Source organism: Pholis gunnellus, assembly GCF_910591455.1.
Source record: "Pholis gunnellus genome assembly, chromosome: 6".
Lineage (NCBI taxonomy): Eukaryota > Metazoa > Chordata > Actinopteri > Perciformes > Pholidae > Pholis > Pholis gunnellus.
Genome location: NC_136532.1, coordinates 4512511 through 4530026, shown reverse-complemented (window position 1 = coordinate 4530026; position 17516 = coordinate 4512511). Strand labels below are relative to the sequence as shown.

At 42.4% G+C, this 17516-nt stretch overlaps 1 protein-coding gene across 1 annotated transcript in view; it reads right to left on the bottom strand.

Annotated features, from left to right (window-relative positions):
- The window catches only part of arid3c (AT rich interactive domain 3C (BRIGHT-like)), a gene marked incomplete at both ends in the record, with an annotated part of 81359 nt that extends 76529 nt beyond the window's left edge, over positions 1 to 4830 (bottom strand). Inside the window, 2 exons of the mRNA XM_079161760.1 lie at positions 3809 to 4462; positions 4792 to 4830. Coding sequence (XP_079017886.1) covers positions 3809 to 4462; positions 4792 to 4830 — 693 coding nt within the window. The remainder of the gene's footprint in view (positions 1 to 3808; positions 4463 to 4791) is intronic.
- Positions 4831 to 17516: the final 12686 nt, after the last annotated feature.

Here is a 17516-nt window from a genome sequence, read left to right as displayed (position 1 = left end):
TATATAGTGCAAAGAAGGATGTACAGTTGAGGCTCATTAATACAGAGAGACAGACATCAAAACACAGAAAGAACTCTATCTGAACCTGGCGTTTGGCCTTGAATTCATATTCCTCTCTTCCATTCAAAACCAACTTGTTTCAGCCAGTTTACCTTCAGTAGCTGCGCTAGTACTGAGAACATTTATTTTTGGTAAATACCTCCGAGTACACCACATGACATGTGAAGATGAATGGATGATTTGAGTGGCGGGGGTGAAATGGTACACCGGTACAGCCCGAGCTCCCCCTTCCTCCCTCCACCGCTTTTCTATAGTCGTTGAAAAAACAAGCTGGAAGAGGTGCAATCCACAGCGAGGAGTGGCTCCGTACACTGACATGTTCATTACATGACATTATTCACTCAGAGAGACGTCACGTGTAACGCTGCAGGTCTTTGAGCCATGAAACAAAGCTTTGGAGCCGCTTTGAATTTCACCGTTCTAAGACGAGACGCCGCCAAACCTCGTTTTTAATGCGCTGGTACATTTTGAGATTTTGGGTTATGTGGCTTCCACAACACGTCTTCTTTTAAAACTAGTGGAAAGAAAACATCCAAAATACACACTGAGGTGTTTATTTTACTACTTTGTCCATTTCACCAAAAGTTACCATTACATAATGCCTCATTTGCATATTAAACATGACATTTCATAAATCTTGTCATACAAAAAATGATTAGAGGATAGAGGATGTTTCATATGGTTAGGCTAGGGTTAGGTTAGGCTCAGGGTTAGGCTTAAGGTTAGGTTAGGTTTAGGGTCACTTGTCAATCGTCTGGTGGAGCCAGACCTCATCATTTAATCCCACACAAGTCCCATATGTTCATTTTTAAGGGAGTGGAATAAAAACTCAAATCCACACACTCGAGGGAATTTAATTATGTTTTAGTATTTATGTCGAACACATTTTCTCTGACTGTTTGTGTTGTCATGGTAACTGCTTTGTCCTGTGTGCATTTTCTATTATTTAGAAGAAGAAGAAGAAGAAAAAGTCCCTTTGACTGCAGTTGTAGTTCACTAAAGATCCTTCATATTTCAGTGGATCAGCGATTCATAAAACAAGAACCACACGTTCTACAAAGACCTTCTAGAACCACACACCTGGATCACTGCTGAGCATGTGTTTTGTTCTGGTCCGGTTATCCTCTGGAGACAAACTTGCAGAGACTTGAAAACTAATCCACCAACCAACGCCGTGTCTGCACTGGTTGCCGTGGGAGTTGCCTTGTTGTTGCACATCCGGCAACAGAACTTTGACGACACTGAGAGCAACTCAAAGTTTGTTCTGCCGTGGCCTTTAAACCGGGACAATGCACATATCAGTGTGATCTGTGTGATTGTCTTCTTCTGTGGTTCACATGAAACAGATGAGTTCACTTTACCACCACGTCTGTTTACAGCCTGCAGTCTGGTATCCGTGCCAACGCCGCTGTAAAACAGTGTGTGTGAGGGAGGAAGCGTGGCCATTCTGTTTCGTAATAGTTTGGCACCGAGCCGGCTCCCACACACACACACACACACACACACACGCTGACAGACGGGGAGATCCCAGCATTTTTTGGGTGTGAGCCAGGCTGGAATACCACCAGATCCAGTTTCCTGCATTTCCTGAACCGCTGCCAGAACTACACGCAACAGCTTCCCTCTCTCTCTCTCTCTCTCTGTCTCTCTCTCGCTCTCTCTCTGTCTCTCTCTCTCCCCGTCTGTCTGTCTGTCTCTCTCTCTCTCTCTCTGTGTCTGTCTCTCTCTCTCTGTCTCTGTCTCTCTGTCTGTCTCTCTCTCTCTCTGCGTCTCTCTGTCTCTCCGCCTCAGGTCTTTCTTTCGCTCTCCGTCCGCTCAGCATCTTTTTCTGTTTTCTCTCTCATCTCTCCAGATGAAACACGGCGTGTTGTCTGCTGCCGCGCCACCAGAATCACTTTCACCAGCTGCCTGTCATCATTCTTTGCACTAAACATTTGGGTCGAGGTTACCTTTTGATTCCATTTAAGAATAAAAGAATGTTTTTTCTCTTATGATATATACATATATATATTATGTATATATTATGTATGTAAAAACCCAGATCATACCCCTCCACGTGTTTTTATTTCCTAGTCAACACCATTTCATTATAATCTTTTATTCCATTTTTTTCTTAGCTTTTTTTCCATCTGAATTAAACTATTTTTTATTTTTTTTACAGTATGTAAAGTGTCTTTGAGAGCTTTTTATTATTATTGATATTAATATCAACAGGGGAGGGCATACATACATACATATATGTATATATATACACACATATACACATATATATACACATATGTGTGCCCTCCAATGTTGATCCTGAGCTCTGCAGAAGTGATTTAGGAGCCACTGTAAACCGGCCGGTCCCACTTGGTCCAGATCAGATTAAAAAGTCCTCGTCCGAGTCCGGTGAGGCCCTTTTTTATATTTAGCCCACATCTTGTTCCTATTTTCCAAAGATGCATTTACTGCCCTTAAATGTGGTTTTGTTTTGCAGCTTTGAGCACGCGTAACATGCCGGCTCCACTCTGTCTGCCTAGCAGCCATAAGCATCCTTTTATTGTCCCCGTGACCATTACGCTGAATGGCTACATACAAATGACCCACCCCCACAATAACTGCACATCCTGAGGAATCTTTGAAGCGTGCGGCCCTGGTGTTGCGTGTACGGGCCACGGGGAACTTTGTCTTAATGGAAAAAAGACTTTTCTGCAACACGTACAGGCTTTTTGTTTTTTGTCGACAACGATGGGTTTTAAATCCATCCGCTGAGGCTTTTCTGTCGCTCATAACGTGAGAACTTGAGTGAGGAACACTTGCATCACATACACAAGAGTAATTCCAAATATGCCACCATAAAGGAGAGAAACAGTGAAACTGGCTGGCGAGCTTCTCCGTCTCTGTGTCGAGGCTACTGGTTTCAGCCCTCCCCCTATTTAAATTGCATTTCCATGCATCGGGTTGCTTTAATGTGCGGCGCTAATGCAGTCACTAATGTACACATCGCATTTGGGGAAGTCTGCAAATGATCCGTCATAAATAAGAGATGACATCCAGTCGCTCAGAGTGTATGGATCCGCCTGCTTGCCGGCTGGAAGCACAGACAGCATCCATCAAACGGCCTGCTGTCATTCAGCATTGGACCCGTTGTTAAGGGTTTATAATGGCTTAATTAACATATAACTTACTAAAGCTTTCTAGATATAAACCATTAAGAGGAACAACTTGTGAAAGAAAAATTCCATCGACCAATGATTCTGGAAAAAGTCCCACAAAATCTATTTTGTAATAACTTATTACTACATTTATAACTGTATTATTACCAGATTGAAAGGGTGGGCACAAGCCAAAGCCTTTCTCAACAAGCTGGCAACCAGAAATGTGTTTGTAATCATGGTTTGTCTGAGTGAATGTCTCATAGTCCGTAATAACACAGCTGCAAATAAAGCTTGTTAATAAATGGATCTTTACATTTTTACAACCTGCTAATCTTAAGCATTCCTAAATGAATTATTTATGATTCAGTCACAGTTTATTCTGCCTCATATTATCTTGCACCCACGTTCCAGCCCATTTTCAACTTTTTACAGAACTTGGTTGAAAACATTTCTGCAGATACATATGGGTTGTGTGCGCACTGACAGGACAGACACGCGGACACTTCAGCGAGCAGCCCGCGATACAAAAACAACAAAAAAACAAATCATTTCCCAAAAAAGAGCGTTGTATGGGACGTGAACTGCGGTGGTTAGAAGTGCTGTCTTACCTGTTTGAACTGCTCCTCGTAGGTCCAGTCGTGGTGCTGGGGCTGAGGGTGCGCCGAGGGAGACTCTGCGCGGCGGGCCGGGGCGAATGCCTCCGGGACTCTGGCCATGAGATGCATCGGGGTGCCCTTCGGAGGCAGACAAGCTCCGTGGAGCGACGGCTGCCGGTCCTGGTAGTGGTTCAACCCGACGTCGTCTTCGCCCTCCTCGTCTTCATCTATGATCTCCTGTTCCTCCATGTCGTCCCCCTCCTCGTCCCGCTCCCTATCGTCGCTGCCCGGTCTGGAGGAGTTCCCGTCCTCGTCGGCTCGGCGGACCTCCGCGCGCCGGAGCATCGCTCCGGGGGACGAGATGGCGACACCGGCGGCCAGGGCGCCGCGCATCGCCGCCTGGTAGTGGCGGAAAGCCAGCGCCTGCTGGTGTATCTGGGACTCCACCATGGAGCGGAGGTCTTTCTCCGTCTCCGCCTGCCGGAGCTTCTCCTCCAGGGCCAGCCGCGCCGCCTGTTGCCGCTGCAGGTTCTCCATGACGGCTTCAAGCTTCATGCCGCCGCCGGCGGGCTGCTGCTGGTGGGACTGGGCGCCGGGGAACGGGCTGTGAGAGGAGGCGGAGGGAGCCTGGAGGGGAAGGCTGCCGGCGGACGAGAACGAGCCTTGCTGCGAGGGGAGCGAGAGGATGGTCGGGTCATGATTATCACCGGCACTTTGTAAGATTAAACACACGCTTTGGCAGTCAGCCTCATTACACACACACTCGGTGTCTGACTTTTAGCGCTGGATTAAGAGGATTCATTATGTTCAAATAGAGCCAACACGCTAACGTGACAAAACTTGCACTAAATGGCTAAAACACGGTTAAACTGTCCAAATAGCTACGAAGTTTCTCGGTGCGTGACATTGTGAGTAAAACGTTAAAAGCGTTTGTGAAAGAGACAACATTAATTGTGAAGAAGTTAAGTAAGATAGAATATGCACTGGAGGCTTACCAAAGCAGATTTAGTTGCTATACTTGCGTTATCAACCATGCTGCTCTCCGTCAAGATGCGCCCAAAGTATCTGTCAACCGGGTCACGCGAGTCTTCCTTCAGTGCTGGTAATGTTCCGCATTCAACATCCAGACATGAGGGCTCGATAGCTGGCGGAATAAAGGACTTTAGAATGTGTTGGTTTCTCTGGGTGTTGAATGGTGGAGCCCCCGCGCTGCTTTGGCAACAAGTGGCAACTGTAGTGAGAATGACCTCTGGAGGCAGAGATCACCCCCCCCCCCCCCCCCCCCCCTCCATCTGCTAACAACACGTCAGTGCGGAGAAGGACAGTGCAGAGAACCGAGGGGAGACGCTCAGCCTCCGCCTGCTCACACGCGCTGCTCTGGTTGAAAGTTGTCGAGACCTCACTCCAACAATTAATTAATTAATAATAATAAATAAAAATATATATTGAGAAACATGACCAGAATTTAATTATTGTACAAAAATAATAATAATAATGATAAATAATACAATCATTATTATTAATATTAGTTGTTCTTAAGAACATCGTGGGCACTCAATGCATTCTAAACATATTTATAATAAATTAGCACTGGGTATAGCAATGTATAATTATAGTTATAAGCACTCATACACATTCATAATGCTTTATAACAATAATCATAACGTATAATAAAGCATTTTATTTTATTTATAAGGTCAAGTATCATTTCTGGTCACACACTGACATTTATTTTTGCAGTGTATCATAATTCCCACAGTTGTAATACATTATAATCTTTACATAATGCATCATAATCACTGTTTTCATGCATACTGTTGTGATTATAAGTTACTGTTAGTGGTCGTTGTTTGCTTGAAGTGAACATTCATTTTACAACAGGAGCGTTGTTCTTGCATAGATTTATTTTTTTTATTACAACTATGGGATTTATAATACTCTTTGATCCTTTATGAGCGAATGCAATGTCAGTGAGTGACCAGCAGATATGTATATAAGTATTTTTATCATGCAATACAGGCCGGTAACGTCATAGAAAGTGCTTTCATTGCTTTTGTGCGTTTTACAATAGGCTCATGTGCGTTGTCGTCTGTGATCTGCATGATAATTAAAGATGATAAACTGTCCGTTTCTGACTAATCCTGCTGGAGAAATGGCAGAAATTCAAAAATGTTCAGAGGGATTTATAAAGATTGTTCTTATCTTAAATCAATGCAGGCTACTTTCTCACACATATAAAATGTAAATATTGGCATAAGGCAGGACCGACTCATTGATTTGCAGCATTGACCACAATGCTCTGCGACACCACGAGATATCAACAGGTATGAACGGTGCAGGTCATTTTCTGATGATTGACACTGCCGACCCCACTGGGACCTGTCACCCATGTTGTCACGTGTTGGTTCACGTGACAATCTCACGTTACGTCTCGTGTTTGCTTACAGATGGAGAGAAAACGGACACCTGTCTGTCACACAGACACTGTTGCTGCATAGCCGAGACTACACCCGCTCCTGTGCAGCCAGCTCTGCTGCTGTCAGCTCCATCCGGAAAGAAATATCGAGTGCAATGTGCTCAGCTGCTTAAACGAGGAGGGCTGGGTATTACCACACTGACACTAAAATAAATGTAGAAACGCGTTCGGCCTTCCAACCAGGGGCGTAAATAAGGACAGCGCAGGGCCCTAAAAAAGAAGTCTCGAAAGAAGAACTCACTCTATCTTAAAGTACGCGACGCGTCTACTTCCTGTTGTCCGTGCTAAAAAGCTTCCCGCCAAAGCATCCAAGTAGGCTACCTGTGGTTCCACAGAACGACATAACACGCCTCTCGGAAAGGTCGCAGTTCGGTTTAGGCACCAAAACTACTCGGTTGGGTTTAGCTAAACATCATAGTTTGAGCCCAAATATGTATGTGAATCCCGGAAGTTATCTCAGGGGGCGTGTCGTGTAGGAAACTGGGCGTGTCTGGAAGCCTGCGAGGCCCTTCTGAAACATCAGTTGATTGACAGCTTGGCCTTAAGGAATAGCAAAGCAAAAAGCCAAATCACTGACGAAATAAAAGCATGACAAATTATTTATGTATTTAAAAAAAACATGTCATAAATGTACACAAAAATGAATGTACAAATACATGTGAAAATAATGAAAATGCTTCCACTGTAATTATTCTTTTATCATATATTTGTCTATATATTTCAGCTTTTATTCATTATTTTCTAATTTCTCTTTATATTTCCACATTTTTATTTACTTAATTATTCTTTTATTTATTCCTCTCAATCTTTCCACATTTCTTTATGTACTTATATGCTACTCTATTCATTCCTCTTTTTATTTCCACATTAGTTTTCTTATTCTTTTCCAGATGTATTCTTTATTATTGCACTTTATTATTCTTTATTATTGCACGGTGTCCTCTGTTGTTTTTGTGAACCCTAATGGTATCCAAAAGCAAAGCACTCGCTTTAATCATATTCACTTTGGAAAATGTTGTTTTAAGTGAATAACTATCATACTCTCCGTCCTTGTCTGCGCTGCAGTGTAAACACAATTTCTAGGAAACCTACAATTGGCTGCCATTTACCACAGTAACCCTACAATTAAGGCTTACTGTGATGTAGGATATATCATTTGGCTGAAGCAAATCAATTATCATCAGCAGGGTCAGCACTGGTTCTCTCACGTCGAAGAAGCACTGTGAGCTTCATTTTAAAAGGCTTTTCCAACATTAACCCGACGCGTGCTTCTACTAAAAATAAGAACAATAAGAACAATCACACAAACCTTTACCTACAGATTTCTGCTTTCAGTTACAGAGCCTCTCTCTCTTTTTTGAGTACACACGACTGAATATTTGTATTTGGGTTCTTTCAGTCTCATCAGCTCTGGGGAGGACATGAGCGATAGGACGGTCTGGAGAAACTTTGAATTATTCATGCAAAAATCAAGTTGATCTTTTTCTCTATGCAAATAATGTCATTACATGACATTACATCATATTACATTACATCACATACAATCATTTAGCAGACGCTTTTATCCAAAGCCACTTACAATCCAGGTTCTATCTCAGATTCCCTCAATAAAGGCTTCCCTCCTTTTGAGGCAGAAGTTAATGGTTTCATTGTAAAGTTACTTTAAAATCAGGTGTTTTCTGGTAAAGCAATGAAAGTGCTGACTGACATGACCTGTCTGTCAGTGTGCTGCGCAGTAAACCACAGAAATATAAGAAGTATTGAAGAAATATAAGAAGTATTGAGGAACAATGGGGCTGCTGTCATTCACAGTTTATCTTCAAATGAAGAGTACCTCGACACGAGCATCGAGCAGCGCAGTGCGTCCCATTAGTGTCGGGATGGCGTCCTTGCTTTGTGCTGAAACAGACTCGGAGTATTGTTACCATGAGAGCCGTCGTATCAGCAACGCTTTGACGAATAAGAAGGGCGTGTTAGAGATGAGACAGCTGATGAGGAAGTAATGAGTCGAGCATCGACTTCCTGTAAAAACATACAACACATATTTCTAGGCATGCCTAAGACAATCCCATCTGTTCATTTTAAAGGGATTCTATTGTATGACACCTTTACATCTGACAAGTTCAACGTGTGTGGGGGGGGGGGGCTTAGTTATTACATTTGTTATTAAAAGAAGATCACATGGACTGGTGTAAATGTGTGGTTTGATTACAGAGTTACAGTCGTTTGGGGGAAATGTTCCGTTTTTCCTGCAGATTCAGAAACAAATCAATTGCCGTACGACAATCCTTTTTTTAAGTATTTGGTCTAAAGTTATGTGAAACTGTAATATTAGGCTGTCTTGGAGTGTTTGTCAAAGGAATCAATAAAGTATCATAATCATGATTCCATGCATGGAGGAATTGAGAGTAACTAAGCAAGTTTAGCCTTCTCCGAGCTTTGTCTGCGGGCCGTAGGTTTGATACCTGACAGTTCATCTCATTCTGCGTCCTGTGTTACCTTTAAGGTTTGCAGCAGCCCTGAGCAGGCTGGCAGTGTGCTGTAGAACAGCTGCACCTGGTGGAGGCTCAGAAGACTTCACCACAGCGGCCGACGGTCCGGCTGAGTTGCTGCCGTCACAGTTCTTACATACAGGCCTGAATTATCAGAAGGTTGAATTGACATAATGTCGTTTTACTCACACTGTGTTGCTGGTTTGTTGCCCTACACCGTTCCCTGCTGTCCTTAGGTTGGTGAACAGCGTCCGTCGTGCAGAACACACCTCAATAAGACAATAGAGAAACCCCATAAACATTCAATCCAACACATGGCTTTGAGTGAATGGATTTATCGGCTTGGGGGAGAGAATAAGATGTATACAAGGAAGAGAAAAAGCAGAGCAGATGTGAAGGTCAATAATGATCAGTGATATTGACCAGCCACTTGGAAATGGAAGCATTAAAAACACCGGGCTGGTAGGAGGGATAAGCAGAGGACACAAGTGCATTCTGACTCATGTCCAGCAAACCCGTACTGCAAACTGTCATTCTGAATAAATACAGAAGAAACTAGAACGGTGTTCTCCGTAGAGTCCAGATCTTAGGTGTGTCTGCATTGACCACTGCTTTAATGTGTGATTGAATGAACACGACCAGCAATTAGCTAATGATAATATAATGATATGATAATAACAAAAGACATTTAATCCATCAAAACTCAAGATCTCTACTCCGTCCCACCCTCTGGGTACGCTGCCATCAGGTGCTGTTGCCAAGGCATGAAAATAAGAACACAATTACTGACAAAAGGGAAGAAAAGACAATAACAACAAAGGAAAAACTAAAAATTCCCTTTTAGAACTGTTGGAAGACTTTTAAGATAATCCAGGTAACGTGTTGGTGGAGCCTTCACAGGAGTGTTGTCCGTGTTTTGGTCTCAACACGTTCTTTTACATCTTTCACAATGTTTTCAGTTTGTGAAAGTTAATTGTAACATTTTGGTCACTTGTCTAATTCAGTGTTCGGTTAGCTTAACTCCACCCTCTTGTATCGCTTGTGGTTCCAAAAAAAACATGATTGGTGGAATAATGAATGAGTGGAGCATTAAACAGAGTCAGAGTGAGGAGTTCTCTGGAATAGACCTGATCTTGCAGGCACCTCAGATAAATCAGGATTATGGGACTGAGCCAAGTGACTAAACCTGGAAACATTCAAATAGATTTGAGCTAGATTTCAATCATTAACATTTGCAATTATAGTGTCAGTGTATACATTTTTACAATTAATGATGCCCTTCTTTTACTAAAGAGACAACGCAGAATGCAATCCAGCACGAGCAAGTGACAGCATTTCTAACCCACTAATGTTCCTCAATAGGCCACACAGCTCAGAGTTTGTTCAAATGTTGCGTACTCTTGTATTGCTGTTGGACTTGCCTTTGGAATCCAACAGATTGAGACCACAAGCTCATGTTTTTAATTTGTATTAAAGCTTCATAATGCAATATAGTATACGCGGTATTCTGTACTCTATTAGTTTTTATTAACAACTGGTTGCTCACACTTCCTCCTCGTCCTCCAAGGCCTTCCGTGTTTCTAATCTCTTCATAAAGTTGGGAGCTATTGGCGATTTGAGGAGTGGCGGCTCTTGAGACGTATTCTCGGCGAGTTCCAGATGAAGGGTTATTGACCGGACCCGTGCGCCTTGAGCCATGGAGAGGTTGACCCCTCCATCCTGTCAATGATTAACCTCCGGGGATTGTCGAACCAAATCGCCGGGTGCAATCAATGGCTCCGCAACTGTCACACACTGACCACTTCCACTAATGATGACTAGCTAATTAGTAGCTTTTCACTGCGAGGGCATCAACTCTTCAAATTATGTATTAACCCTCCTTTTATTCTGTATAATGACTGCGTCCTGTGGTTCAGAAGGCATGTTTTCCTGTCACACCGCTATTGTTTCTGCTCCTCTCTCGTTATTCCTGCACACAGGAGCTTTAAAAGGGACACATCGTGCTTATATTCAGGTTCACAATCTACTTACTACTAGAACATGTTTACATGCTTTAAATCATCCAGTCTCAGACCTGTGTTCTCCCTCTGTCTGATAGTTCTCTGCTCTGATTGGCTGGGGAGAAGAACATGACTCTATCTAAAAATTTGTTTAGTTTCCTTAATAAAACTGAATAATATCTTCCAGTAATGAACACTGAAAAAAATACTCTGCATCCCCTGCTTTATGGTCTGTTAGACTCTAAATGGACCATCATTTACTAAATGAGCATCATGCTGTGTTGAAGAAGACTTGAAACTAGAGATTGAGACCATAAACTCATGTTCACAATGTTTACTGAGGTAATAAATCAAGAGAGAAGTAGAGTCATTTTCTCATAGACTTCTATACAACCAGAGGAGTCGCCCCCTGGTGGACATTAGAGAGAATGCAGCTTTTGCATTGGCTTCATTCAGCAGAACCGGAGGTTACCACCTGTTTAAAAGCCTGACTGAAGGGTGCTTTGATGCGTTGGTATCAGACGAGGAGAGGCACTGATCAAGCGTCGGTATTTGACGAGTTGGGAGTAAGACAACGTACCGTCATACAATGGTTTGTTTGATATGTTACAGAAAGCAGTGGTGTATAAAGTACCCAAAAGCCATACTTGAGTAAAAGTAAAGATACCTTACTGGAAAACGACTCCAGTAAAAGTGAAAGTCGCCTATTAAAATACTACTTGTGTAAAAGTCTTAAAGTATCTGATATTTACTGTACTTAAGTATCAAAAGTAATTTTCTGATATTAAATGTACTTAAGTATTGAAAGTAAAAGTACAAGTAAATGCTGTTAATAAATTGTTGTTGTTGCTGTTAAAGAATTTTAAAGAATTATGAAGTTTATTTTTTTAAGTGCTGTGGCCACCATGACCAAGGACAAGGAGTTGTGTTGAAAATAATTGGGTTGGCTGTGATCCATCCAGGAGCAACAATGTTGAACATCATATATTGTACATAAGTATACTTTTGCATCTACTATAAACTATGGGCCTGATTTGAACACAACAGGCAAAGGTTTTGCTCAAGCTGAATCTGCAATTGGTCGACTGCTACCATCATAACTCGATCTGATCATCCACAAAATCACTCAAATATCAAAACATGATCAATACTAAAGTATTACAAATCGTAATGCGGCGCTCTCGCAGATTCTGTCATCATCATATGGTGTGGTGGCTAGCTAACGTTCAGTTAGCTAACGTTAGCTAGTGCTGCAGTGATTATAGCTAAGATGAATTCAAATCAACAACAACATCTCACAACTGTCAACACTTCCTCAGCTCACTAACTAGCTAGCGATCTGTCTACTACACTAATTGTCATTTGATTTACAATAGCTAGCGAACGTTAGCCTAACATACACCATGTATAGCTACATTAGAAGATCAGACACCTGTCTCACCCCCCCCCCTCCCCCGCCAAAGATATACTCCAATCCTGTGGGAAACACTGCTCGATATCTTAACAGGTTTATGATAATTATGATAACTAAACATTAACGTTGCGGCTCATGGGATTCATCTTAATTTACCCCAATGTGTTTCCTGTGGTTGGATGGGGAGTTTTTGAATGCCAATATTTCAGTAGCTTCGGGAAAGAGGCACTTCATCCGGTACGAAGAATCTTTCTCTCCAACATAAGAAAACATTTCTCGCAATATATGGCCACGGGTGTTGGTCTTCGTCACCACCATCGCTTTGTTGCGGGAGTAGCAGGTGCTTCCATTTCTGAAATCAGTCATCGTAGTGGAATTCTACTCATGGAGTCGCTCGCTAGCTAGCATCCTGGGCATCACTGGGCATCAAAACACCGTGGCATTGAGAGCACTTGTTTGCAGTTGCGCATTAACGTGATTAACCAATGATTTAACAAGCTAGGTCCACTGATTCGCCAAACCTGCTTGCTTGCAGTCTGTGTTCCACCACAGTCCCCGACGTTGGTCTCATGATTCATTTTTTTTCTAAAGATAGATTTTATTTTGTAGCGAGTAACGAAGGTTTCAGGGGAAATGTATCGGAGTCAAAGTATCAGTTTTCTTTGCAAAATGTAGTGAAGTAAAAGTAAAAGTCAACAGAAATATAAATAGTAAAGTAAAGTACAGATATCCAAAAAAACGACTTAAGTACAGTAACGAAGTATTTCTACTTCCTTACTTCGTTACTATACACCACTGACAGAAAGTTACTCCTCTTTTTTTGTGCGTTTCCTACAAAAGTGACGTGATATCCGTTCGTTATATGCACACAGTTTGGTTACATTTGTAAATAATAGAAAAAGAGATACAAAACTCAACCTAATAAAATGATAACAATAATAATTCACAGTCTATCTTTGGGATAAATCTAATTGTTTTAACACATTGTAGAGTCTTCAATTAAGGAATAAAGGAAGCCACGCTGACACATGCAAACTCCACACGAAAGGGCCGTCCAGCCCCGGATGGAAGCCTGGCCCCTCCTGCTGTGAGGTGACCACCACCGTGCAGCCCCACAGTTGTTCATGTTTATTCATATTTCTGTCTTAGACTATAGGAATACCATGTATGAATTTTTTCATAGTAAAAAAATCTTCGTACCTCTTCTGTTTAGTGGCCCCTCCGTGGTCTGGGGCCCTGGGGCCCTCTTTTCTCTGGTTGGTGATCTGCCTCTGAAGCAATGTGCTCTTCCACATTCTAAACCCTGACCAGGACAGGATCAGCTGAACTATACTGTCTACAGACTGAGCTGTCAGCGCCCTATATAAACCATTAGAGGGGGCTCTTACCTAGCTTAACGTTTGAGTCAGTGATCTGGTCAAAGAGAGAGACAGAGGTCTGTCTACTATCGTCTCTCTGTGGCTATGGATTAAATACAGTACGTGTGAAAAAGACATTTTGCTGGTGAAATATTCGATTCACAACTTGTTCTTTTTTTCTTTCCCTTCTAAAGTTAACATTATTTCTTCCAACTGTCTAACTCTCCCATATTTGAAATGTGGGCCTTCACAGCTGCTGACAGACGCCAAACATGAACTACCTGAAATGATCACATTGTATAAAAACCTAATTATAGTCCAATATGGACAGCAATCTTATGCACCACAGGTTGTTGTGCAGGACACACTTCTTGGGATGAGAGACACTCACACCTCCACACATGTACTTTGAGGGTCAACACGACCTTCTGTGCTTCATGCCTTTGTTTTCTGTAAATCTGTGGCGGCTCCACCATATTAAGTGCCATCCAAAACATATTAGCAGGAAGCGGAAGTGGGTTAAACCCTTCAACAGTGAGTTTACATCAATGCTGACTTAACCAGCTGACCTTACTGATAACGTGCAACTTTGCTCCGAACCAACGACATGTAGTTCTGTGCGACTAACCTGTACAGACGCTTACTCGCAATCTGCTTAAACTTAGACATTTGATGCTGTCGTCATACAGACGTTAACAACTTAAAGGTTGTGGAAAACGCCAGACGTGTTCATTCGATTGTAAAGTGTTGTGTATCTACAGGGACTGTTGTTAAAACCAATCAGCTCATAAGCATCGGAGTTCAAAATAAGAAAATAACAAAAAAAAGGAAGAAATGCCACCAAAGAAGCTTGTGAGTTTTATTTTTCGTCCGTAGGCGTACTGCTTCCAAAAGATGCTGATGAGAAACCATGGTTACACAAAGTTACAGAAGAGACATAAGTTGGTCCTGAAGCTTGCCGCTGTGATTATACCCTACACCTAAAAGAAGGGCGTGTCATTCTCCTGCGAGTGTGGCTACAAACGGGGTTCACTCAGTCACAGGTTTGGAGGGTGCAGAGGCCCGATTGGAATTGGGTCGCAGCTTCTGACCCCCATATGGAGCGATGGAGTCTGACACATGGGCGGTGTGACTGGAGCGCTGATGTTGGAGGGTCACAGCAGACGGCGGCAGAAATCAAGGGATGAAGTCCACTAAGGTGCTCTTTGGATACGCTCAAATTAAAATGAAAAACAAGATAAATTGAATGACAAGGTGTGCGTTCCTAATATCTTTAAACCTCCAGTTTTACAATACATCCCTGAACTCTTATCATGTTGCCTGTAATGTCTGCATGTGGGTTCTTACCTCGCCTGTACTCATCCAGTTGTGACATGATGTCACTTTGTAATGAACAGATGTGAAGGTGCCATTTGATTTGTCGCCGTGCTGCATAACAGAGCTCCATAGTGATGCTGTAGTGAGTCTCACTGACATCAGCGCAGCGCTGACGTGTGTCCCAGTTAACAATCGAGAATGATTTGCTGATATTTCTCCCTTTTTAAAATGGGATCTTTGTGTACTGAAGGTAAAACATGATTCACAGACATGTATGACACATGTAGTCTCACAATTTTATTCAATATCAAACAGTATGATTTTGTCTTTTTGCCTTTTTAAATACATACCGTATATATATACTACAAGTAACCTACAGACCTGATAGAAAAGACAAGAATGTCAAACAACAGAAAACTCCTGTATCACAGGACAACGTGGTCCATAAGATAGATGGACCCACATATGGAGAGAAGAACTGCTAGTCACCATCGCATTCAAGGTTGGGGTTACTACATTGAACGTGTATTATTGGTGGGACACCATTGTAATATTCCGTTGCAGCCTTTTTAACATTATTTGATATTTTCACCTAATGGCAGCGCTAGAGGAATAATCCGGGAGTTACCATCGGAGCGGAGCGGTGAGAGTTCCCTCTCCGCTCCGATTAATATCGCTCCGAGCTCAACTCAGATTTCCAAATTTGTTATTTTTTTTTTTAAACGGCTTTGACAATGATTATAAATAATGGCTCAAACTATGAGACGAGCAGGCGGCAACCTCCAGTTCTGAAAAGTGAAGCCAATGCTTAAGTGTCTTAAACCTGCATTCTCTCTAATGTCCACCAGGGGGCGACTCCTCTGGTTGTATAGAAGTCTATGAGAAAATGACTACTTCTCTCTTGATTTATTACCTCAGTAAACATTGTAAACATGAGTTTATGGTCTCAATCTCTAGTTTCAAATCTTCTTCAATACAGCGTGATGTTCTTTTAGTAAATGATGGTCCATTTAGAGTCAAACAGACCATAAAGCAGGGTATGCTTTAGGGCGGGCTTACTGTGATTGACACCACCACGGCGTTGAGCGGTCTGGTAGTTGTCTGTGTTTTCATCTTAATACTTGAACCCTTTCTTAGTGTGTTTTCAGTTCATGGTAACTACGTCCACTACGTCCAACATGTTTGTTCAGCAGCGGTGTACAGAAGCACCTTGGAACACTGAGAGGTTAGTAGCATGAACGGCTGAAAAGTCTGCAGGAAGTAATGAGTCGGCACGGATCAAATCTCTCGGGAAGGTTTCCAGCACCTCACTGAATCCATGCCGTGAGAAGATACTGATACACAGGATTTACCAAAAACAAAAGTCACAATATCTGATTGTGACTCCAGACTGAAGCTGGACTTGTATCCTTTGTCACAGTGGAACTAACGTAATACAATTATTGTGAGAAATATGATGAAGTTATACTTTGAGATGAGAAACGTGAGAAACATCAGCACAGGTGCGCGGTGTTAGCATTCAAACTTGAAAACCTGTCCACGGCGAAGCGGCTAAGTGTTCCTTACAAACGACACATTTCCTGACATCACCATCTCTTGGACCTCAATTGCAAATTCAAACATCGGATACTTCAAAACAACTACACACAGGACAGAAGCAAACAATAGTGCAGTAGTGGAAGTAAATAACAAATAACAGGATTATTTAAAGTGTATTGCCTGCTGGCCAAACTAAAGGTTGTGGATAGTTTCCGTCCCGGAGGCGAATGAGTCAGCGACATGTTGTCATTGTGTTGTTGTTTTCCTGCCACACGAACCACATGGCAGCAGTCGAGCCCCAGCGCCACGACGCACCTAAGTGTGCAAATATTTGTTCCACCCCTTCTTTTACTTCCATACAGATTTCCAATCCTGAGGCTGAACCACGACCTCCCTGAGCAGACAGATTCAGTTTGACCTCTGGGATGGAATCAACTATTTAACATCCAATTTTCAACAACATCCTGTATGGAAATCATGGGCAACGTAGAGGAAAAGGTCAAAAAATCTCATTCAACTATCTAAACCAACAATGAATGTATCTACTAACACGTATTGTGTGCATCAAAGCCTGACATGTCTTCTTCCTCTGTGCCAAAACTATTAAAACACCAAATGTGGATTAATCCGCTGCTAAACATAGTTCCTAAACAAATACACTGTTTCCTCCTGTTTGAATAAAACTACAGTGACCACGTCAGTGTTTAGTGTTGCTGAGTCTTTATATGTGTGTGATAACTCCAATGAAAAGACCAAAGAAAGTAACGTGTCAGGTTTGTTTTTGAAGCTAACTCATGTGTTGGTTTACCTCTGTAGAGCCAGATCACACCCGTGCCTGCCCTGTGGTAAATATTTGCTAACTTGTTTTGTGCATAGTGTCCACCGGACTGAACACTGGCTTGTGGTCGCGTATTTGAGTCCTGAGTGTGAGGTGCGTGTTGTCAGATTTTATTTACTAATGTTGTCCCGGGGAGAAATCATGACCATCCCTCAGTGTGTCATCCAATTGCGTTGTGTTGAACTGTGACCGATGAGAATAAAAGCAGAAGAAATCTACAATGACTGGACTGGATATGAATAAAGACAGCAGCACAGAGGGGCGGAGGTCCTGGCTGCAGCATAAG